The 23,695-nt window shown below is 43.9% G+C and overlaps 1 protein-coding gene across 7 annotated transcripts in view; it reads left to right on the top strand.

Annotated features, from left to right (window-relative positions):
• LOC138785888 (F-BAR domain only protein 1-like) overlaps positions 1 to 21,231 on the top strand; it is a 94,798-nt gene extending 73,567 nt beyond the window's left edge. For all 7 annotated transcript variants that reach the window (XM_069962329.1, XM_069962327.1, XM_069962324.1 and 4 more), the window contains 8 exons: positions 8,178 to 8,283; positions 11,659 to 11,770; positions 11,937 to 12,092; positions 13,282 to 13,411; positions 13,535 to 13,716; positions 17,971 to 18,029; positions 18,198 to 18,362; positions 20,652 to 21,231. In XM_069962329.1, the coding sequence (XP_069818430.1) occupies positions 8,178 to 8,283; positions 11,659 to 11,770; positions 11,937 to 12,092; positions 13,282 to 13,411; positions 13,535 to 13,716; positions 17,971 to 18,029; positions 18,198 to 18,362; positions 20,652 to 20,671 (930 nt within the window). In that variant the 3' untranslated portion in view covers positions 20,672 to 21,231. The remainder of the gene's footprint in view (positions 1 to 8,177; positions 8,284 to 11,658; positions 11,771 to 11,936; positions 12,093 to 13,281; positions 13,412 to 13,534; positions 13,717 to 17,970; positions 18,030 to 18,197; positions 18,363 to 20,651) is intronic.
• The last annotated feature ends 2,464 nt before the right edge of the window (positions 21,232 to 23,695 follow it).

The raw sequence follows: 23,695 nt of genomic DNA, 5'->3' as shown, positions 1-23,695 counted from the left end.
TTAGTATGTTAGTATAGATCTATCAGGGGGCAGAAATTACAGATCAGGGTTATTTAAGAACTTTGCTAAATAGATCAGCAGAAGCTTTACTTCTCTGCCAGTTTACAACAGGCTATCAGTCTTGGTAGTAGGCTGTTTAGTTTGGAGAGCTTTGTCTAGACAGGCTCCAGTAGTATGCAATTGTTAAGCTGTGAGCTGGATTAAAGCGTAACTGTCATTTCAGGGTCATTTTTCTGAAATCATTAAATATCAATAGTACAAGCGATTTTAAGAAACTCTGTAATAGGTTTTATGTACTAAAAGAGTTTCCTTCTGTACTGAAAAAGCAATCTCCCAGCCTCCCCCCTCACATCAAATGAAGCAGGATTTCTGTCTCCATTATGTGGCTATGGAGAGGGGAGGGGCTGTTAGGAGTGACTGAGCACGGAGGATTTCTGCATAGCACAACACCCTGCAATCTTCTCTCAGTAAGTTCATAGATAAGCACTGACCTTTCTGACACCTGAATTTAGCGTTTTAGGTGCCCAGAGAGGCTACAAACAGCTGACCTTCATGTCACCTCTTCCTGCTCCCTCATCTCCCTCAGCCCCTCCCCCCTTCATAGGCTTACAATGGAGAGAGCAGAGCCCGTCTTCACTGGCTTCTCTGTAATGAAGACGTGTTTGCCTGATAATGCACAGATAAGAAGTCAGGGGGGGAGGCTGGGAGATTGCTTCTTGAGTACAGAAGGAGGCTTTTTTGGCTGATGAAACCTATTACAGAGTTTCTTAAAATCGCTTATACTACTGATTTCTGCAATAAAAAAAACATGACAGTTACGCTTTAAATTAGTTTTTTCCTACCTGCAAATGTTTTTAACTATTCACAGCAAACTGCATGAAAAACAAAGTAGGGAAGACTGGTGCTGATCTTGCCTAAATACCCACAGCCGTGTCCCATGCTGTCATTATTAACCCCTTCACGTCAGCCATCTGTATATATACGTTCCTTTTGCACATGCCCCGTGCAGTAGGAATGTACATATACGTTCCGGCTTTGACGGGGCTTTGTGATGAGAACGGGATCGCTGCAGGGACAGCGATCCCGCTCTCATCTGTGTACAGCACCGGAGATAATGGGGATCAGCTGCGATTCCGCAGCTGACCCCCATTAACCCCTTAGTGACCGCCGAAACGGCGGTCACTAATGGGCCGGTGCCGCCGCTGTATTTCATCTCCCCCCACCGTGAATCCACTGTGGGGGGAGATGAAATAAGTAAAAATCAGACCCCAGATCAGCCCCCTAGTGCCCCAGTCACTAACCCCCCCCTCCCGCGGCGGCCATCGGATCCAAGATGGCCGCCGCGATCACTGTTCACAGTGATCAAAAAAGAAAAATGAATGAAAGCCCCATGCTCTCCGCCCCTGTGGGGTCCCGGTACAAGCGATCAGCGGTATATACTATATACCGCTGATCGCTTGTGCCATGTGCTCCAGGCACTTTTTATCCCCTGTCACCATGAATGATTGGTGACAGGGGATAAAAAGTGATGTAACCACCCCAGATTAGCTATAAGCACTTCACTCTATCCGTAACAATTCTAGATTGTCTGTAACCCCTCCAGGTTGCCCCTAACCACCGCAGGTTGGGCATAACCACCCCAGATTGCCCGTAATCATGCCAGATTACATGTAACCCCCCCCAGATTGCACGCAACCACCGCACGTCGCCTCTGACCACCGCACGTCGCCTCTGACCACCGCACGTCGCCTCTGACCACCGCACGTCGCCTCTGACCACCGCACGTCGCCTCTGACCACCGCACGTCGCCTCTGACCACCGCACGTCGCCTCTGACCACCGCACGTCGCCTCTGACCACCGCACGTCGCCTCTGACCACCGCACGTCGCCTCTGACCACCGCACGTCGCCTCTGACCACCGCACGTCGCCTCTGACCACCGCACGTCGCCTCTGACCACCGCACGTCGCCTCTGACCACCGCACGTCGCCTCTGACCACCGCACGTCGCCTCTGACCACCGCACGTCGCCTCTGACCACCGCACGTCGCCTCTGACCACCGCACGTCGCCTCTGACCACCGCACGTCGCCTCTGACCACCGCACGTCGCCTCTGACCACCGCACGTCGCCTCTGACCACCGCACGTCGCCTCTGACCACCCCAAATTGCCAGTGACCCCCTCCAGATTGCCTGTAACCATACCAGGTTGCCTGTAACCACAGCAGGTTGTCTGTAACCACAGCAGGTTGTCTGTAACCACAGCAGGTTGTCTGTAACCACAGCAGGTTGTCTGTAACCACAGCAGGTTGTCTGTAACCACAGCAGGTTGTCTGTAACCACCCCAGGTTGCCCATAAACACCCCAGGTTGCCCATAAACACCCCAGGTTGCCCATAAACACCCCAGGTTGCCTCTAACCACCCCAGACTGCCCGTAACCACCCCATGTTGACCGTATCCACCCCAGACTGCCCGTAACCACCCCAGACTGCCCGTAACCACCCCAGACTGCCCGTAACCACCCCCACCCCAGACTGCCCGTAACCACCTCTAGATTACCCGGAACCACCCCACATTAGCTGTAATCTAATTTTTTTTATTGTATTTTAGTAACTGCGCTATTCTAATAACTGTTACTAGCTGCGGTTTTGCTCCAGCAAATTGGCGCTCCTTCCCTTCTGAGCCCTGCTGTGTGCCCATACAGTGGTTTATGCCCACATATGGGGTACCGTTGTACTCAGGAGAACCTGCGTTACAGATTTTGGGGTACATTTTTTATCCTGTTCCTTGTGAAATTTAGAAATTTCAAACTAAACCAACATATTATTGGAAAAATTCAAGTTTTTCATTTTTACTGGCCAATTTTGAATACTTTCCTCTAATACCTGTGGGGCCAAAATGCTCATCCTACCCCAAGATGAATTCTTTGAGGGGTGTACTTTCCGAAATGGGGTGACTTTTGGGGGGATTCTATTCTGTAGACACTACAGGGGCACTACAAATGCACCTGGTGCTCAGAAACTTCTTCAGAAAAATCTGCAGAGAAAATGCTAATTGGCGCTCCTTCCCTTCTGAGCCCGGCTGTGTGCCCATACAGTGGTTTATGCCCACATATGGGGTACCGTTCTACTCAGGAGAACCTGCGTTACAGATTTTGGGGTGAATTTTCTCTCCTGTTCCTCGTGAAATTGAGAAATTTCAAACTAAAGGAACATATTATTGGAAAAATTCGAGTTTTTCATTTTTACTGTCTACTTTTGAATACTTTCCTCTAATACCTGTGGGGTCAAAATGCTCACCACACACCAAGATGAATTCTTTGAGGGGTGCACTTTCCAAAATGGGGTGACTTATGGCGAGATTTTACTCCGCTGGCACTACAGGGGCACTGCAAACCCACCTGGCGCTCAGAAACTTCTTCAGCAAAATCTGCATTGAAAAAGCTAATTGGCGCTCCTTCCCTTCTGAGCCCTGATGTGTGCCCATACAGTGGTTTATACCGACATATGAGGTACCTTTTTACTCAGGAGAACCTGCGTTACAAATTTTGGGGTACTTTTTTTTCTCTTGTTCCTCGTGAAATTGAGAAATTTCAAACTAAACGAACATATTATTGGAAAAAATTTGAGTTTTTCATTTTTACTGTCTAATTTTGAATACTTTCCTCTAACACCTGTGGGGTCAAATTGCTCATCCTAGCCCAAGATGAATTCTTTGAGGGGTGTACTTTCCAAAATGGGGTGACTTATGGGTTTTTTTTCTCTCTGCCGACACTACAGGGGCACTGCAAATGCACCTGGCGCTCGGAAGCTTCTTCAGCAAAATCTGCAATGGAAAAGCTAATTGGCGCTCCTTCCCTTCTGAGCCCCGCTGTGTGCCCATGCAGTGGTTTACGCCCACATATGGGGTACCGTAGTACTCAAGAGAACCCGTGTTACAAATTTTGGGGTGCTTTTTCTCTCATGTTCCTTTTGAAAATGAGAAACTTTAATCTAAATGTATATATTATTGGAAAATTTTAATTTTTCATTTTTTTACAGCCTAAAGCTGGGTTCACACACAGTATATTTCAGGCTGTATTTGGTCCTCATGTCAGGTCCTCATAGCAACCAAAACCAGGAGTGGATTGAAAACACAGAAAGGCTCTGTCCACACAATGGTGAAATTGAGTGGATGGCCGTCATATAACGGTAAATAACGGCCATTATTTCAATACAGAAGCCATTGTATTAAGATAACAGAAAATATTTGCCATTAAATGGCGGCCATCCACTTGATTACAACATTGTGTGAACAGAGCCTTTCTGTGTTTTCAATCCACTCCTGGTTTTGGTTGCTATACAGCCTCAAATATACAGCCTGAAATATACTGTGTGTGAACCCAGCCTAATGGTGAATACTTTCCTCCAGCCCCTGTAGGGTTAAAATGCTCATTATACCCCTAGATTAATTCTTTAAGGTGTCTAGTTTCCAAAATGGGGTCACTTATGGGGGTTTCCAGTATACAAACCTCCTAAATCAACTTAAAAAAAGAACTGGTCCCTAAAAAAATCAGTTTTGGAAACTTTCACGAAAATGTGGTAATTTGCTGATACATTTCTAACCCCCGTAACACCCTAAAAAAGTAAAATATGTTTATGAAATGAAGCCAGAATAAAGAGGACATATTGGTAATGTGACTTAGTAACTAATTTATGTAATACAACTTTCTTTTTTTAGAAGCAGAGAATTTCAAAGTTCATAAAATGCTAATTTTTTCAATTTTTCATGATATTTTGATGTTTTTCACAAAAAACACACAAAGTAGTGACCAAATTTTGCCACTAATATAAAGTGCCATATGTGACGAAAAAACAATCTCAGAATCGCTAGCATACGTTAAAGCATCACTGAGCTATAAGCGCATAAAGTGAGACAGGTCAGATTTTGAAAAATGAGCCTGGTCTTTTAGGTGCAAATAGGCTTGGTCTTGAAGGGGTTAAAGGTGCATGCCTCTAGAGTAAATGCAGTGACTCTAATGGTGCGTTTACACAAAGATTTATCTTACAGATTTTTGAAGCCAAAGCCAGGAATGGATCTGAAAAGAGGAGAGATTTTATTCTTTCCTTTATGACCTGTTCTCTGTTTATAGTCCATTGCTGGCTTTGGCTTTTAAGATCTGTCAGATAAATCTTTCTGTGTAAACGCACCATTAGGCTGCCATGTGGTAGTCTGAGAAATCAAGCTGGTTCCCCCCAAATTAAGCTGGTTCCCCCAATGTATATATTAAAAAAATTTAAGAAATGTACCGCTGTACCAAGTTCAGCTTGCAAGCTACCTACTTGCTCTGTTAGTACATCTAGTGATGTGTTATTTTTATTTGCACCTGTTAATATTTTCCCCAGAGGAGAGTTAGGGTCTATTTACACAGAAAGATTATTTGACAGATTATCTGCCAAAGATTTGAAGCCAAAGCCAGGAACAGACTATAAACAGAGATCAGGTCATAAATAGAGATGAGCGAAACTGCCGAGGTTCGGGTTCGTATGAACCTGAACTCTCGGCCTCTGACTGCCACTGTCTGCCCGCTCCGTGGAGAGGGTGGATACAGCTGGAAGACCGCCTGGAAAGCTAGGATCCAGCCATAGGCTGTATCCCAGTTTTCCAAGCGGTCCTCAGGCTGTATCCACCCTCTCCACGGAGCGGGCAGACAGCGGGAATCAGATGCCGATATTTTTCCTCTTTTTAAATCCATTCCTGGCTTTGGCTTCAAATCTTTGGCAGATAATCTTTCTGTGTAAATGGACCCTTAGATTTGATTTGAAGGTCCTGGACCAGATTCATCTAAGCTTATGTTAACAGCGACCTTCCCAGCTTTTCCTTTGACTTTCCTGGCTGCCTGACTTGGGGAGAGATATTTCTCTAATTTATTAGCTCCTTTTCCTTCTTTCCCCTCTTTAACCGGACTGGACTGACCTTTCTTGGGCCCCATTTTCAACATTTCTTATTACCACTAAGACCGACCATACTACTTCAATATCACACTCTATTGTCCAACCCCTGTAACCCCCCACGCGATCTCCGTTTTGGGTCCTGCCGGCTCCGTTATGAATAGAACCCGGGGTCGGCATGTGACCCCCGGCTCTATTTATTCCTATGGACTGACGGAAAGAGCAGAGTTCAGCCGTTTTCCGGTAACTCTGCTCTTTCAGTCACTTCATAGAAATGAATAGAGCAGCAACATAGCCGGGGGAACCCGAAACAGAGATTGCCGGGGGGTACAGAGGTCGGACCACCTGCGATCTCCTACTCTTCCCCTATCCCCGATCCATCCAATTCCTGGTATTAGTAGTTCAACAGTGTTCAGATATCTGGAATTAGTAGTTCAGCAGTACAACAGATTTCAGGTATTAGTAGTTCAGCAGTACACAGACATCTAGTATTCTGGTTCAGCTGCACCCAGATTTTTGATATTAACAATTTTAGCAGATCAGCAGTGCACAGACTTGTGATTTTGTAGAGCAGCTGTGCACAACTTTTAGGCTTTAGTCGCTTCTGATTTAATGGCTTAGCAGCACCCAGTACTTCTGTTTTTAATAGTTCAGCAGCCCACAAGCATATAGTTTTAATTGTTTACCAACCCACTGGATATAATGGTGCAGCCTCCCACAAACTTGTGATTTTAATAGTTTAGTGGCACTCCAGCTTCTGATTTTAGTTTTTCAGCAGTACACACAGTACCCAAAAGCACTCAATCCTATATCACCCCAGTATCAATCCGCCTTGGTTTAACTACGCCTCTTTAATTCAGCAACACACTTGCAGCCTGTCGATCCCAGCAACCACTACTTTACCATACCCTGCTAATTAACTCCAACAACAACTGTAGAACCAGTGTACTGCTGCATAACAAACCAAGTGGTATCTTCCAATTACAGCAGCTCCCTCGGGAGAATATCACCTGTCTCCACCCTATAGCTTCAAGGCATTCATAGAAAGCTCATTCCTCCTGCCTGGCGGTCCTCTCACTGCCGCAGGCTCTGCAGTCATCCGCACCAGCTCAGACCTTGCTTGACCATCTCCTACTCTGACACCAGTGTCGGTGTCTCAGCAGGACTAGATGATGTCTGCCTGCCACCTTGTCCGTCCTCTCACCACTTCCAGGTTTCAGGAAAGCGAATCTATATAGCACTCTCACTGCGGTCTGGGCCCCTCTAAAGTAGCTGGCTCACCCTCCGGTCCATGTACACTTTCTCTTAGCACCTGCTTCACAGACAAGGAACGTCCGAGCTGCCACCTCCGGATGCTCTTTCCTGTATTGCTGTAACAGCAGTACAGACAGGCGCCACAGTTGGCCCAGCCACACTCTACACCGTTTCCTCACTAGTCTCGGCCATCCAGGGGAAAGCTTCCACTTTCTGCAGCAGCCAGCTTCTTTCTCTGGGCAACAGGTCGGCATCGCTACAAGGCTTCCAGCATGAGTGTGGTCAGTGAGCAGAGGAGCACAGCTTAGCTCCTCCTCTTCCTCATCCTCCACCCTCATTTATCAAACATTGATAAACAGTGAAGCAGTTGCCCATATCAACCAATTACACTCAAGTTTTTACTTTTCAGAGACTTTCTTTTTAAAAAATGAAAGAAGTAATGGGCAAAGCTACTCTAGACTCTTTGCAAAAAGTTTTATCGTTCAATAATCATTACATACGTGCAAAATTACAGTGTCTAAGTGACGTATTTTTCAAGCATAGCAATGTGAGTATAAGTGTGCATGTATATAGGGAGTTGACATCAGTATTAACATATCATGTGCAGCTCATTTATTATAAAACAGCTGAGTTAGGGGGTCTCATACATTAATCCATTCTATGCCAAATAAAATAACATAGTGTGAACAGCCTCTGTCCACCCAATAAAAAGTTTTAAATCATTTTCATTAGTTCATTAATTCAGCGGAGCAGCCATCTTAGGGAGGATATCTTCTGGAAAGCCTTTGACATATGTAATCACACCATTAAAAGCAGAGGTTTACAAATGTAGAAAGTCCTTGGGAGTATATTTCGAGGACACACAGTAAAGATGAAACCCAACTGATTTAAAATTTGCAATCATTCTTGTAATTAAAGGATCTGAATGACTTGATGGAAATTTAGTGGAGCGCAACTGGACCTTGGCCATGATATCTATAAATTTGTTTTTGCAGACAACGTCTATCAATCAGTCGTTACTGAGTCCTGGTCCACAATCTAGTACAAGCAGTGACCGTGGATTCTTCTCTCCTCCAACTTTGAGTGCTGGGCTGTTGGTTGGTAAGCATGTTTGGACATTAATTCTGGTACATTGTTTATGACCAAACCATTTTGCATGGGACCAGATGATATGTTTAAGTCTATATAGTCTGTATAGTGACATACAAAGAATTTAAAACAAAAATTGCCATGTTTGTGCATGGCACCAAAAAGGAATATCGGTACTTCAACACCCTGCTCTCCTTTTCTTCTGTTTAGACAAATTTTATGTCTCACGGAATGCTTTTTCCTTAAAGGATAGTGTTTCTCTTTAAGCCAATGACAACAGAAGGTGCTTATTTTACCTGGATTGTTGCGGGGCACTGGTGGGCCCAGTGCAAAGACCTCAAGAGTGGGCCCCCCTACCACACACACACAGACTACCCTACCTTAGTAGCAATAGGGCTAGAAGAAGAAGTGGCTGTTAGTGCTGGGAGTAAAAGTAGCTGTATTGATGGGAGTAGTAGTAGCTGTAGGGCTGGGAGAAGTAGTTTGTTACAGGCAGGCATGGTGGGGGAGGGACAGAGTGCCCTGTTGGGTCCTTACCCGCTGTTAGGTGGCTCTCTGTATTTCTCTTACTCCTCCCACCAATTTTAGTCCTCCGAGCCAGCTACTACTGCGGACTGGATCCGCTGGATGCTGCAGCGCTGCTCTTCTGGGGCTGTGGTGGTGATTGAGGTTTGGTTATTGGTGAGGTTGTGGTGGTCTGGGGGGTCAAGGGGGTTGTTGTGGTGATTATAGATAGCAAGTGGGCGTACCCGATCGCAACCGTGAACACAGTAGCTACGCCACTGGACATAGGTGGGGCCCTAAAGTAAGTGGGCCCGGTGCAAATGTACCATATGTCCTCTGGTTAAAGAAGCCCTGGATTGCTGAATTTACCTAGTGGGGCTGCGTGCTGTAATTTGAATTTGAGACACTGTATTTTTTTGTTTTATTTTTTTTTTTTGCTTTTTAAGTTTTTCAATAAACATACAAATTCGTCAAAAAAGGGACCTCCAACATTAGGTATAGGCATATAGTAGTGCTTACCTGTCTATCCTAAACCTGCAAAAATCTATTCGTTTTTCTGGTTGGGAAGTTGCTCAGTACTACAATTCCCTTCATGTATTGCTTTCTTTCAGCTCACCAGGTTTTATTAACTCCTAAAGAGTCATTAGAAAAAAAAACTTTGACATGTCACAGAGACAGTTTTGGTCAGTTAGGATCTGTGTGTTCAGATCGCGAGAACCAGAGGGGAGATGACTGTGCTGCCGTGGGCTCTTCTCCCCATTCTGTGTCTGTCTGACTTGGACGGTCCCATAGACTTAGGGCCCTATTCCACAGGAACGATAATCGGCCGAATCGGCCCGATTTGGCCGATTATCGCTCGGTGGAATAGAGAGAACAATCAGCCGATGATCGTGTCATCGGCTGATCGTTCATTTAGGGCCAGACCTAAAATCATCGTCCCCCCACCGCGCATCGCTACGGTGAAATAGCGGTGCGCGGCGGGCGACCGCCGATTTAAGAAGCGCAGCATACATTACCTGCAGGGCTTCTCCTCCACTCTGTCCATCTCCCCGGGTCCTGCGCGCTCTAGCTTTTAGAATGGCCTGTCAGCTGACAGAGCGCTCAGCCAATCACAGGCCGGGACCGCCGCGGCCTGTGATTCGCTGAGTGGCCTGTCAGCTGACAGGCCATTCTGAAGCTGGAGCGCGCGGGACCCGGTAAGGAAGACAGAGTGGAGGAGAAGACCTGACAGGTAATGTATGCTACAAGGGCTGCAAGGACATTGGTAACAATGTCCCTGAAGCCCTCGCTCAACGATCATCGGGCCGTGGAATAGGCCCAGTAAACTAATGGCGATCTAGCAGATCGGCGCTCGTTTACATCGTTGATCGGGCCCTTAAATATGCTGCCGTCCAGGTCACGTAAAACAGAACAGGGAAAGAATGTCCTGCACGCAGACTTCTCCCGGCTTGTTGTTCTGATAAGTTGCGGTCTGAGTGTTAAGACCATGACTAATCGAAACTTTTGAAATGCCAAAAAATGAAATGCCCAGCATCAAAATGTCAGAATAATAAGCTGTAGTTAGAAAGTGGATGTAAACCAGCAGGCCTTTAAGCTCAACAGGAGGGCAGATAACATGGCATAAAGGAATTCCAGCAGCATCTTAGTGTAAAGCCATGGTATAGTTTATACAAAGAGCCATATACACATGAGCATGGATATACACAGATACTGTTGGAATTTCTCTATGCTCAGTGACGGTATTCCCCCCCCCCCCCCCCCCCCCCAAGAGCTAAAAAAAATGTAATGCTCCCAAGCCTAGCTGGCCTTACTCACCAAGTCCTTCTGAGTATTTTGAGCAGTCTCCATCTTTCTAGCTGCGGCTGTTCCTGAGTAACAAGTTTTTCTAAAAGCCCTTCTATATCCAAGATAGGAAACTACATTTCCCATCCTGCAATGCTTATGCCTGATGATGGTGATGTAGCTGAGATGGTGGTGATGGTGTAGCAGAGCTGAGATGGTGGTGATGGTGTAGCAGAGCTGAGGGAGTCAGCTGGAGTGACGGGGCGGAGGGGTCACAGTCAGGAGGGAACAGTGCTCTGGGGGAGGGGGCACATGGTGCGGGTGGCTGCTGTTAGGGAGACATTGACAGCTGCACTGGTCACTGTCTCCCTCTCTAACAGCAGCCACCCCGTCAGTGTCCTCCTTCACTTCAGTGTGCTGGGTTAGAAGCACTAACCCCGCCCATTGAAGATACGGAGGACACGTGATGCCGACACGGAGGGTGGGGGCCAGGAGAAGGGAGTGGTGACGGGTTGGACTGACATTTGATTATTCTATGCGTTTGGTGGGGGTGAATGCATGTAGATAGCAGCAAAACTGTGCAGAATCTATAATAAACTTATATTGGAAAGATGGAAAGCTACGGGTGGGCAACGTATTAATGCAAAAATAATTTGGGGGAATACCCCTTTAAGGACCAAGCCAATTTTGGCCCTCAGGACAAAGCCTATTTTTGATCTGTCCTAATTTATGTGGTAATACCTTTGATGCATTGGAGCTGATAAAAGCACTAGAAGTGCCCAATAAATGTTTGCATAACTTTTTTTCCCACCATATCTCCTTTGTGTTACTGTATGTGGTAACTTTAGATGAAGGAAACAGGTCTTTTAATCCGGTGTGCTGGGTATGCAAATCCTTGCTTTGCAGGAATCGGGGCAGAGACTCTTTGCCTGCTAATCACCCCGGCTGTTGTTAAAATTATTACAAATTAAAGCATGTGGTATCAAAAGGGTTAACCGACAAATCTGAAAGGTGATTCCCCATGCAATATACAAGGGATGAGAAGCCCAGCACCTAGTAATTTTTAGTCTATATAACTCATTTTTATTTACCTTCTTCAAGGATTATCTCGTGGACCCAGTCCTGTTGTTCTTGGTTCTCAGGAGTCACTTCCTGTGGCAGCTGCTTTCACAGAATATGTGCATGCTGTCTTTGAAGATGGGGAACTAGAGGGGTAAGTTTGCACAAACTTGAATAACTTATGTCCACATTATAAAATCCACTGGTTTAGGTTTGCTCATATTTACCGAACATCTAAGCCCATATCTCTAAACTATGACAGTATTTTTCCAATAGTTTATTCCATTTATATATTTATATCTATATCTTCTGTTCTACAGCTCAGGTGTGCGAATCTCAGGGGAACTCACAATGTCCTTTCCAGGGGGTATTCTTCGTGTGTTTGGAGGATCCACTCCACCACCTGTATTAAGCTTTCGACTAATCCACACATCTGACGTTGAACATTTCATTCCAAATCCTGATCTTCTTTATAGGTATGGAGAAGGTGCCACAAGTATTTTTTATTTAGTTTCCTTTATTTCCTAAATCCCACTAGAGGAACCTACTAAGAAAGTTCCCATTAGCAAATATCCAAATAACAGCTTTCCATTTAATATGTGTAAGACGAAATTAAAAGGTCATTACAGTGGTTATCCAGCCTAACAAAATTGTTGGCCTAGCCTCTGACCCCGCAGGGAACCAACTTTGGGCACACCTGCTGAACATCTGTTTGGATCTGATCTAAAATGTGCACCTTTTCTTGTACATGAAATCACCGTACTATTAACAGTGGGGGTGCAAGGTACACTTTTTAAAGAATCAAGCAAACATTAAGGCAGCCTATCTTAGTAAATTCCCCCCATACTGTTGTATCACAGGAAGAGCAAAGAATACTGATAAAAAAAATAACTGACGTTCATTTATGTAGACTTCTGCTCAATCAGGGCTAAATAGTGGGCTGTTTAGTGATTGAAAGCTCTCTATTGGCACACTTATAAACAGAATGCTGTCGATGCATATAAAGCTATGTCCCATGTCCGTCAAGTTAAGTGCACAAGCCATACTCTAACTCAGTGCTTCTCAAACTTTTTCTACTGAAGCTTCACCCAACAGAACAAGGCAATGCCTGGGCCTCACCAGACTGACCAAGAGGGTTCCTGGGCCTCACCGTCTGTGGTAAAAGTCCATTTAAATGCTGAAAATAACGGTAGGACTACCTTTCACCAGTCTCCCAAGCTATATATACTAATAAAGCAAGTACAAAATTTTGTTAACCGCAAAAGGACTGTGCAGATCATAGTTAATTTTGTGAAAACTGGCTCCCCAGCAGGGCCTCACCAACAACTAGGGGGCGCCTCACAGTTTGAGAATCACTGCTCTAACTAATAGGGCTTGGACACAGAACTTGCCAGATATGGGATGTATCAAAAGCTATACAATTTCCTAACGTCTGCTGCAGCTAAATGCCAATCTGTTTATATGTGGCTATGTTACCCTATTTTTAGGGACCAACCTGTTTAAAACCTCTACAAAATGTAAAGAAAAACCAAAACCTTGGAGCCACCGTTCTATCTACTAATAATTGGATAAGGAGCTTGAAAATGCTTGCTATACTTTTTTTTTTTTTTTCTTTTTGTAGTCACAGTGAAAATCTTAAACAATTTTTTTCCATATTTCTACCAGTGATCTGTCTCAGAGTGACCCAAACTGCAAAGACTTCTGGCTAAACATGCAGAGGCTAACGTGTCACTTGCAGAATATGGCAGAACAGCACACTGCCCCTTACTACAATGTGGTCCTACTTAAGTATCAGGTATTTCTTTCTTTTTCCATTACTCTTTTTCCCCTCAATGTTTTATGTCATTGATAATCTTCTCATTTCCGTTATGATGAATTCTCAAGGATACTTCCCACACTAATTTCTCTTCCTCCAAAGGTTTTCAAGCCTGGCATTTCTGCTGCACCCTTGCATCTTTCATCTTCCTGGAATTGCAGCCCTACCTCCACAGAAGTCAGCCTGGAGTATAAGCATAACCTGTCATCTTTGTGCGACGTGCACATTCTTCTTCCCCTTGATGAGACTGTATCCAACTTGCAGTTTGATCCTCCAGCTCGCTGGTAAGAAAGTATTAATCATTTTTATCAATACACACTTTCCTAACACATGATGTGGGTGCAACTAGAAAGGGTTATTCTATGTTTGTTTACTCAGTTTTGTGCTGCTTCGCAACTAATTGATTTTTTAGCACATACAAGATTATAAATAAATATTAATTAATAGAAAAGGTGCAATGCTTAGAAAAAGTGCAAAATATTTTATTGATCAGGGATAACCGTGTGTTGGAAGAACGTCTTGGCAATGCTTAAACTACCTACCTTTTTGAGGAATCCCTAAAGGCCATATTACACGGAGTGATTATGGTATCTGACAGATTTCGCTCCGTGTAAGAAGAACAAGGATAAGCTAGGGAGCAAGGAATCATTAACTCGTCGGCTGATTGTTGTCTTTCAACGAGTTTACAAATCAACGGCCAGCAGCCGCACATGGCTCTTTGTAATAGCTTGCCGTGTCTCTAGGTCCCCTAATAACCGTGGCTGCTGCCGACACCACCGCAGGAAAACCTGTTTCTGCAGTAACAGCCCGTGCAGCCTGTCACTTACTCACCCTGGAATACACCTTTAACGACCCATGACGTGTGTGTGTGTGTGTATATATAAATAAATAAATATATATATATATATATATATATATATATATATATATATATATATATATATATATATATATATATATATATATATATATATATATATATGAGAAAAGACCAAATATTGGCACAAATGGAGCATGGACCACAGTTTGGCCATATGTATAATGTTGAAAAATAAAGTGAGTATATTGGGAAAACCCATGTTGATATCTTATATCTAAAAAAAAAAAAAAAAAATTACGACAGGTATGCTTTAAAGCAGGAATGGGGAACCTTTGGCCCTCCAGCTGTTGCAAAACTACAATTCCCATTATGCATGATAATGCATGGACAGCCAAAGCCGACTTTTGGCTATCCAGGCATAATGGGAATTGTAGTTTTGCTGGAGGGCCGAAGGTTCCCCATCCCTGCTTTAAAGCAAGAGCTTCAAAGACATTGTTGGCCCTAATGGTTAACACAATTATCAAGCAGAGTAATAGGCTTGGTAAGCGGGCATAGATGGTTGACAGAGTGGTAATTTCAAGTCAGGTGTGCCTTGGGTGGCAGTTTTGCCCTACAAGCTTTGTCTTAAATAGGTTGTAAGAGGTGTCCAAGTAAATAACCGATGAATTTAAAGTTTCCCAAGTGTGAAATCCTAGCCCCCCCCCCCCCCCATACCAGGCAGCATTCAATGGATCCAATGCATTACGTATGTACTGCATTAATCCCTATGAGCAATCCTGGTATTGCTCATATTAATTTGGATTTGGATGTTTTTGCTTGTCATTATGATTTAAAGCGGCACTATCAGCAGGTTCAGGCCAGTGAACCTGCTGATATGAGCCAGCCACTCTTTACCTCAGGATTCCGGGGCTGTATATATTATTGCTGTGGGGTCTGGTAAACTGGTGTTTTCATATAATTCCCGATATGCTAATGAGCTGGTTCTGAGCATTTGGGGTGTTCCCCATGCTCCCGGAGCACCCGCTCGGCCACCCTAGCCTCTGCCCCTTCCCGGCCCGCCCACTATACATATTCATTTATACATAGCTAGGCTGCTTGTTACGGCGCATGGGCAGGAAGCAGCCCGTAACAAGCGGCCTAACTATGCAGAAATATGAATATGCATAGTGGGCAGGCTAGGGTGGCCGTGCGGGTGCTCCAGGAGCATAGGGAACACCCCAAATGCTCTGAACCAGCTCATTAGCATATTGGTGTATATATATATATACTCACACTTTTTTGGCAAATAGGATTAACCCTTTGAGGACCAGGCCCAAAATGACCCAGTGGACCGCGCAAATTTTGATCTTAGTGTTTTCGTTTTTCCCTCCTCCCCTTCTAAGAGCTCTAGCACTCTCAGTTTTCTATCTACAAGCCATGTAAGTGCTTGTTTTTTACAGGAATAGTTGTACTTTGTAATGGCGTCAGTCATTTTACCATAACATGTATGATGGAATTCCAAATATATTATTTATGAAGATATAAATTAGTGAAATCGTAAAAAAGAATGCAATATGGTAACGTTTGGGGGGTTCCTGTGTCTACGTAATGCACTATATGGTAAAAGCGACATGACACTATTATTACTCTATAGGTCAGTCCGAACACAACCATATGCAGATTACACAGATTCTCTAATGTTATATATTTTTTTTTATTAAATACTTTTTTTTGGCAATTAAATATTAATAAAATGGGCCTATTGTGACATTTATAACAGTTTTATTTTTTCACCTATGGGGCTGTATAAGGTGTCATTTTTTCCGCCATATTCTCTAGTTTTTATTAATACCATATTTGTGAAGATCGGACGTTTTGATCACTTTTAATTGATTTTTTAAAAATTTATAATGTAACATAAAATCGGTAATCCGCGCACTTTTTTCCCTCTTTTCGTGTACGCCGTTCACCGATCACAATGACGCTTGTTATATTATAATATATCGGACAATTACGCACGCTACGGTATATTATATGTTTATCTATTTATTTACTTTTATATGTTTTATTTATATAATGGGATGGGGGGGTTATTTCAACTTTTATTGGGGGAGGGGTTTTGGGGTAGTGTAATAGTGTTTTGAACTTTTTTTTTTACACATTTGAAGTCCCTTTGGGGGACTTTTACATTCACTAGTTTGATTTCTACACTGATGATTGCTATGCCATAGGCATAGCATTGATCAGTGTTATCGGCGATCTGCTCATTGAGCCTGCCTGTGCAGGCTCAGTGTAGCAGATCGCCGATCGGACCGCACGGAGGCAGGTGAGAGACCTCCGGTGGTCCGTTTCAACGATCGGGACCCCCGCAGTCATACTGCGGGGGTCCCGATCGGTAAGTGACAGGGGACTCCCGGCGTTTAAGGGGCTAGTGGCAGCGCGATCGCTGCAGCGTGTCATTACCGGTGAGGTCCTGGCTGCTCACTGCAGCCGGCCCCCACCTCCTATGAAGCTCCGGAACGGAGCGCGCTTCATAGCGGGAGAACCACCCAGGACGTCCAGTTACGTCCAGTCTGGTGACAGACTTCCATGACGTAACCCTACGTCCTGGGTCGTCTAGGAGTTAAAACATACCTATTGTCTTATAACTGTTTTTTTTTTTCACCTACAGGACAGTATGGGGTGTCATATTTGTGACATGATTTCTAGTTTTTCTTAGTATCATTTTTGTGTAGATTGGACATTTTGATCACTTAATTTTGTTTTTCTATATAACTAAAAAAAAAAAATCATCAATCTTGGCGTTTTTTTCACCCCTCTCCGTTTACGCGGTTCACTGTACATGAACACTGTTATATTTAATAGATCGGACAAACGTTTCGGTATATAACATGTTTATTTTTACATGTTTTATTTATATATTGGGAAAGGGAGGGTAACATGAACATTTATTGGGGGAGAGGCTGTCATGTTTTTAAAAACTTTTTAATATCCCCCCCCCCCACTTCCCCCACACACACACTTTTTAGATCCTCTGGGGGACTTTTACATGTAATCAATAGATGGCATACACTGATCATGGCTATGCCATAGAATAGCATTGATTAGTATAATCTGCCCCCATCTGCTATGAAGCAAGCTCTGCTCTTTAGCTCGCTTTATAGCACAATAGCAACTTGTATAGTACGGGTACATCCAGGGTCGTCTGGTGACAGGTGGCCGTGGTGTACCAGTACGTCCTAGGTCATCTAGGGGTTAAGGCTATGGTGTCACACAATATTTTGCTCAGTATGTTGCAACCAAAACCAGGAGTGGATTGGAAACACAGGCTATGTCCACACAATGTTGAAATTTAGCGGATGGCCATCATATAACGGCAAATAAAGACTGTTCTTTCAAAACAAAAGCCATTGTTTTAAAAAAAAAACGGCAATTATTTGCAATTAAATGGCGGCCATCCAGTAAATTTGGTTGTAATTTTGAGTGAAAATAAAAAAACAGGTGAAAAAAAATATGGCAGTTTTGCAAAAACAGGTTGTACATAATGAGAATGATCATTATTTTTACACCCATATCCATTGCGGCCGTGTTTCAATAAAGCGCATTTTATTACATAAAAATTCAGCCACCAACCAGTTCCATGGCAATGAAGAGTCAGACTTTGTTGTCACGCATGTTATATGTAGATAACTGATGTCTGTTTTTTTTTTGTTTTTTTTTCTATATATAAACCCTCTAGCTCAGAGAGAAGGCTACTGTGGCAGATATCTAATAAATCACCTGGAAAGCAAAGAGAAGGTAAAGACATATTATACATTTAATATAACAATTGGATATTGTGCGGTTTTTCTCTGGGTTTAGAGTTTTATTTGAAATTTTGAATAAATGGCTATACTGAGGATATCAAGTGGTTTTTTGTGTGTTGTAGTTTTGCTCAGGAGTTTAAGATTTGATGATCTTTTACAGGCTACAGGAGGCTGTATGCACGTTGGCATTCACTTGGCAATTGCAGCACTCCCTCTCCAGCTGCTGCACAGTTTACATGTGAGGGTCGTACATTGTCTGGAGTGGACATAGAGCTTGTTGGATCTGGGTATAGGATGTCACTTGTCAAAAAAAGGTTTGCAGCAGGTAACGACAAAGCATGTATGTTTTTCCAGCATTTTTGAACAGACTGTCATAAAACTACGGAGTTAGAATCAAATAATTGCTGATATTGCATTAATATATGGCTGCTGTGTGAAAAGGGTTAGACAGAAAAGAAAATTCCACACTCAACATAACATTAGGGGCTGACATATGCAATTTTTTGTAATGTTATATTATAACATCATTATATTTGCCAACGGCTGTGGACCAACATGCAGCAGGCTCCGAAGCCACTGGTGTTTTGCATAATCATCTGGCTCTCTCTTTTGCTCTTCAGGGTGCCTTCACACCTACCGACTCGCAGCGTTAATAACGCTGCAAGTCGGCTAGGTCCTGGCAGATCACTGTCAGTACATACACGCAGCGGTATGTAAATCTGCCGGCTGCTTAACCCCTTCTGATGGAGGCCGGCCGCCTCCCGCTCAGCTCTGTATACATTACCTCCTCGCTCCACGGGGTCCCGGCGTCCTGCTCTCCCGCCTGGCCAATCAGTGGCTGTGGCAGGGCAAAACACTGATTGGCCGGGCGCGAGAGCAGGACGCCGGGACCCCGTGGAGCGAGGAGGTAATGTATACAGAGCTGAGCGGGAGGCGGCCGGCATCAGAAGGGGTTAAGCAGCCGGCAGATTTACATACACGCAGCGGTCGTTCAGACCGCTGCGTGTATGTACTGACAGTGATCTGCCAGGACCTAGCCGACTTGAAGCATTATTAACGCTGCGAGTCGGTAGGTGTGAAGGCACCTTAAAGGAGAGTTGTCTGGGGAGCAGATGATGGCTAAAGCCTTGAGATTTCACATCTCTCTGAAGTATCCATCACATGGAGGGTGGGTCTAAGCTGCAATCATCATGTGCCAGCAAAAATATGCCCACATGCAATGTCAAATTGCTGCACAGGGTCCCAGATTTATTAGAGAAAAATTCTAAGGGTACCCTCACACAGGTTTTTTTTTGGTTTTTTTTTGTTTTTAGCATTTCTCTGGCCTCCACAAACAGGGTGGGTGGGGGGAGCCAAAGTTGACAATGTTGTTCTACATGGGGTTAAATTAAATTAGGCTGGTTTTATTAGACTGGGGGGGAAGGTGTGTGCAAAATAAATGGCCCTTTCCCACCCTGGCACTACTAAGCAGCTGTTGCTTGTTTTGTTACCTGGATAGTTATGGAAATGGGGGGGAATCCTGCATTTTTATTTTTTTTTTATTTAAAAAAAAAAAAGTGTGTAGGGTTCCCCTATTTCCATAACCACCCAGATAAAAAAAACAGCAACAGCCTAGTAGTACCAGGGTGGGAAGAGTTATTTATTGTGACCATACCCAGCCTACCACCATCCAGTCCAGGAAAGACATTTTTGACGCATCGGTCGGTAACCGTAGAAAGAACGGTGCCGTACCTGACTTCTCCCAGTACCCTTGTGGCGGTGGGTACTGGGGTAATAGTGAGGGGGCTTAGCTATTTTACTGGCTAACAGCTTAGTAATGGATGCTGTTTATCAGATGTATTCCACTGCTAAGCCTTTAAATAAAAAACAGTTACCGGCCGTTGCTCAAGCACTGGAGGTAGTCCGGTCCGCCCCCAGTGGGAGGGAATTCCTTCCCCTCTATGACGCAGCTCTGTTAGAATCAAAGGAGCCGCGTCATAGAGAGGAGGGAATTCCATCCCACTGGGGGCGGACCGGCCTACCTCCAGTGCTTAAGCACCGGCTGGTAACCGTAGAAAGATTGTGCCGTACAGGGGAACCGGGCCGCAGTTCGAAAAACGACGGCGCCGTTCTATCCCTGTGTCAGGTTAAAGAGGACATACCTGTTGGTACATCCTCTTTAAGCAAGTGAATGGAGTCACTCCATGACCCATAGATAACTGCAGTGTATACATTTTGATAATAATTTGGTGAAAAACAGCTGATAAGCATTTAAAATAAGAATAATACTTGTCAATCCCCAACTGCTTTCATGCCAACACTTTCCAAGCCCCCTAGGAGTCTTTACTGTGCTCCAACTTTGACATAACTGTAGCACTAAAGTGTCATCTTCACTGCGGGCACTGATGGGTTGCAGCTGTTGCATGTGGAGAAGGGTAAAGAGACCAGAAGGGGACGGGAGAATAGTTGGAACCAGAGTGGCAGGTAATTGGTAAGATGCTTACAGCAGTATAAAGTAACAATAACATACCATATCAATGGGATCACTGCAATGGGAAGCCCCTGTTTGCATTTGACATTAGAAAAGTGTAATTATTTTCCCTTATTACTGTGTTATGTGTGTTTTTTATTTCAGGTAAATACCTTGTTTGCTGAGGCCAGATGAAGATGACTTGAAGAAACTATTTGCCCTTAAATGAATCATATAAAGGGATTCTGCAAGAATATGTCTACCTGTGGAAGTAGTATGGACGATAAGCACTTTAGAATTTTTAAGGAGATGGTTAGATATTTTTATGTTGTATTCTGCACTGGTCTGAGCAGGAGAGTGAGCAGTACTACTCAGACAATTGACTATATGAGAGATCATTCCGAGGCACTTCTGCTTTTTAAAGTCTGAAGTCTTCATTTATCAAGTATTTGCAGTTTGATTTTATAGGTGGAACAGTTTAGAGGTCCCCTAGTTCTATTCTTTTGTAGGGGAATAGAGTATATCCATGACTGATTCATTGTGTATGTGAGACTGGTTTGTATGCTTAAAACAGTGTGCATTTATAAGACTACATTGCACATGTGCACTGTATGTACATATTTGTACTGTTTCCACCATTTTGTTTTGTCTTTCTGAAAGGTTAAATATTAGATAAACTATATTATAAAGGCATATAAATATATATATTGTGTGTAAATATGAAATAAAGGATGATGGCTGTCGACCTAGACATGGTGCTGGTTTCTTCCAAAGAGCTTACCTTAAATGACTGTTCTTGTATTGCTTCCTGCACAGTTGAGTTAGGAGATTTATTCATTTTACAGAGTTCTATTTTTCCGTAGGTGTTTGGTGTATAGATTCATAGTATCAGATTCCAGCTTTTATTTTTCAAAGGCATGTAAAAAAAAAAAAAGAAATAATCTAATTGGTTACTTTGTGCAATTTCTCTACTGTTACTATGTACACATTTTGATAAATCTCCCCCCTTGGTGTTTTCCAGGGTTCCCCAATGCCAATTGATTATCGAGAAAGCAAAACACTTATTTTGGGAAATGCACATAAAGTGCTTTTTTCCCTGCACTTACTACTGCATCAAGGCTTCACTTCCTGAATAAAATGGTAATGTCATGACCCGACTCCCGGAGCTGTGCGGGCTGTGGCCGCTGGGACATGGGACATCAGATGGATACTGTGCAGTTCCCTGCCATCACCCTCTCCACCAGCCACTGCACAGCTCTGAGAGTCAGGGTGGTATTACACGGGCCGAGCAGGGGGCCGATGATACCTGTAAACGAGCGCCGATCTGCTAGATCGTTGCTCGTTTACTGGCTTAATTACACCGCCCGATAATCGTTTGACAAGAGCTGCAAGGACATCGTTACCGATGTCCTTGCAGCCCTTGCTAAACTGGCATACATTACCCATCCACGTTCCAGGGCTGCTCCTGCCGTCCGCTTCTTCCAGGGTCCCGTGCGCGCTCTAGCTTCACAGTGGCCTGTCAGCTGATAGGCCGCTCAGCCAATCACAGGCCGGGACCGCTGCGGCCTGTAATTGGCTGAGCGGCCTATCTGCTGACAGGCCGCTGTGAAGCTAGAGCGCGCACGGGACCCCGGGAGAAGCGGACGGCAGGAGCAGCCCTGGAACGTGGATGGGTAATGTATATCGTTAGTCGCCGGCCACGCACCGCTATTTCATGTAGCGGTGCGCGGTCGGCGCCCGACAAAAATAGGGTCAAACCTATATCAACTATCCGCCAATGATCGTTGTCATCGGCTGATCGTTGCATTTATTACATGGAGCGATAATCGGCCGAATCGGGCCAATTCGGACGATTATCGTTCCGTGTAATAGCACCCTCAGGTTGTGACATTTTATCCAGGAAGTGAAGCCTTGATGCAGTAGTAAGGGCAGAGAAAAAAGCACTTTATAAGCATTTCCCGTAATAAGTGTATATTGGTCATTTGTATAACTTTTGGGGGTCAATACAATACTTGAATAAAAATTTTCATTGGACTTCTACTTTTAATATAATTTATTAAAGCAATGTATTAGAAATCATTTAGTCTTTGGCGTACCCCTTTTACAGATGACACTTCCAATTATGTCTTTATAGCCACAGGTTCTGCCATGGCTGGTCTTCACCCTCTGCCTGGCCTTCGCCTTCTCCAGGACCAGCAAGGCATATAGCTTCTGAGTCAAACAGGTTCACCTGGGGATCCCTGGTGCTTCAAGAAAAGATCTTATGGACCACCAGGTTTTCACCAGGTTTCTCTGCAATGACTTTTTGCAGTCTGCATCTTGCTGCTCATGATATGGCTAATGGTGTGTTTACACCGAGAGATTTCTGACAGAATTTTAAAGTCAAAGCCAGGAATGGATTTGAGAAGTGGAGAAATCTCAGTCTTTCCATTATGACCGGTTCCGTGTTTACAGTCTGTTCCTGGCTTTGGTTAAAAAAAATCTGTAAAAACACTGCTACCCTGCTACCAGGAAATCTTTCACTGCATTTTCCTGCTTAAGCGGCAAGCATTTTTGTAAATGCCTAGTTGAAATCTGAGGCTATTGGCAGCAAAAGGTTTTTCTCTACCTCAAATATTACCTCATTCCAATGGCAGCAACCCTCCAGGCACACTTAGAAGTTTTGCTCCTTTTGGGACAATTTGTTGCTCAAGTCTGAGAAGTTGACCCCCTGTGATTCTGAGAGACCTTTATTCAGGCCCAGGCCGTCCTGGCAGCAATTCTCCAGGCAACCAAAGTTCTCCATGTCTAATGGTGTGTTTAATGTGGTGAGATCTATCTGACAGATTTTTTAAACCAAAGCCAGGAATGGATTTAAAAAGAGGGGAAATCCCAGTCTTTCCTTTATAATCTACTTTATGAACTTTCAAAATCCAAGTCAACAGTAGATGTGATATAAAACAAGTTTGTAATATACATTCATTATTTTTTTTATTGTTATCTTGCTGTATAACAAAGCTGAACTTACCAGAAATCTAGGTCCAGTCTCCTGAAGGCAGATTTTTAGTCTTCTGCTCGTTGAAAAAAAACAGACTAAACACAGCCAGTACAGTGTGTCACGGCTCAATATGTCTGTCAATCAAACGACTGCCTTCTCTCTGTGAGCGCTCGGATGGCCTGGGATACACAGGACTTTCTGTTTTTTGACTTGTTTTTCCTCAAAAACAGAA

Source organism: Dendropsophus ebraccatus, chromosome 3 (assembly GCF_027789765.1).
Source record: "Dendropsophus ebraccatus isolate aDenEbr1 chromosome 3, aDenEbr1.pat, whole genome shotgun sequence".
Lineage (NCBI taxonomy): Eukaryota > Metazoa > Chordata > Amphibia > Anura > Hylidae > Dendropsophus > Dendropsophus ebraccatus.
This window is presented reverse-complemented; position numbering and strand designations above follow the sequence as displayed.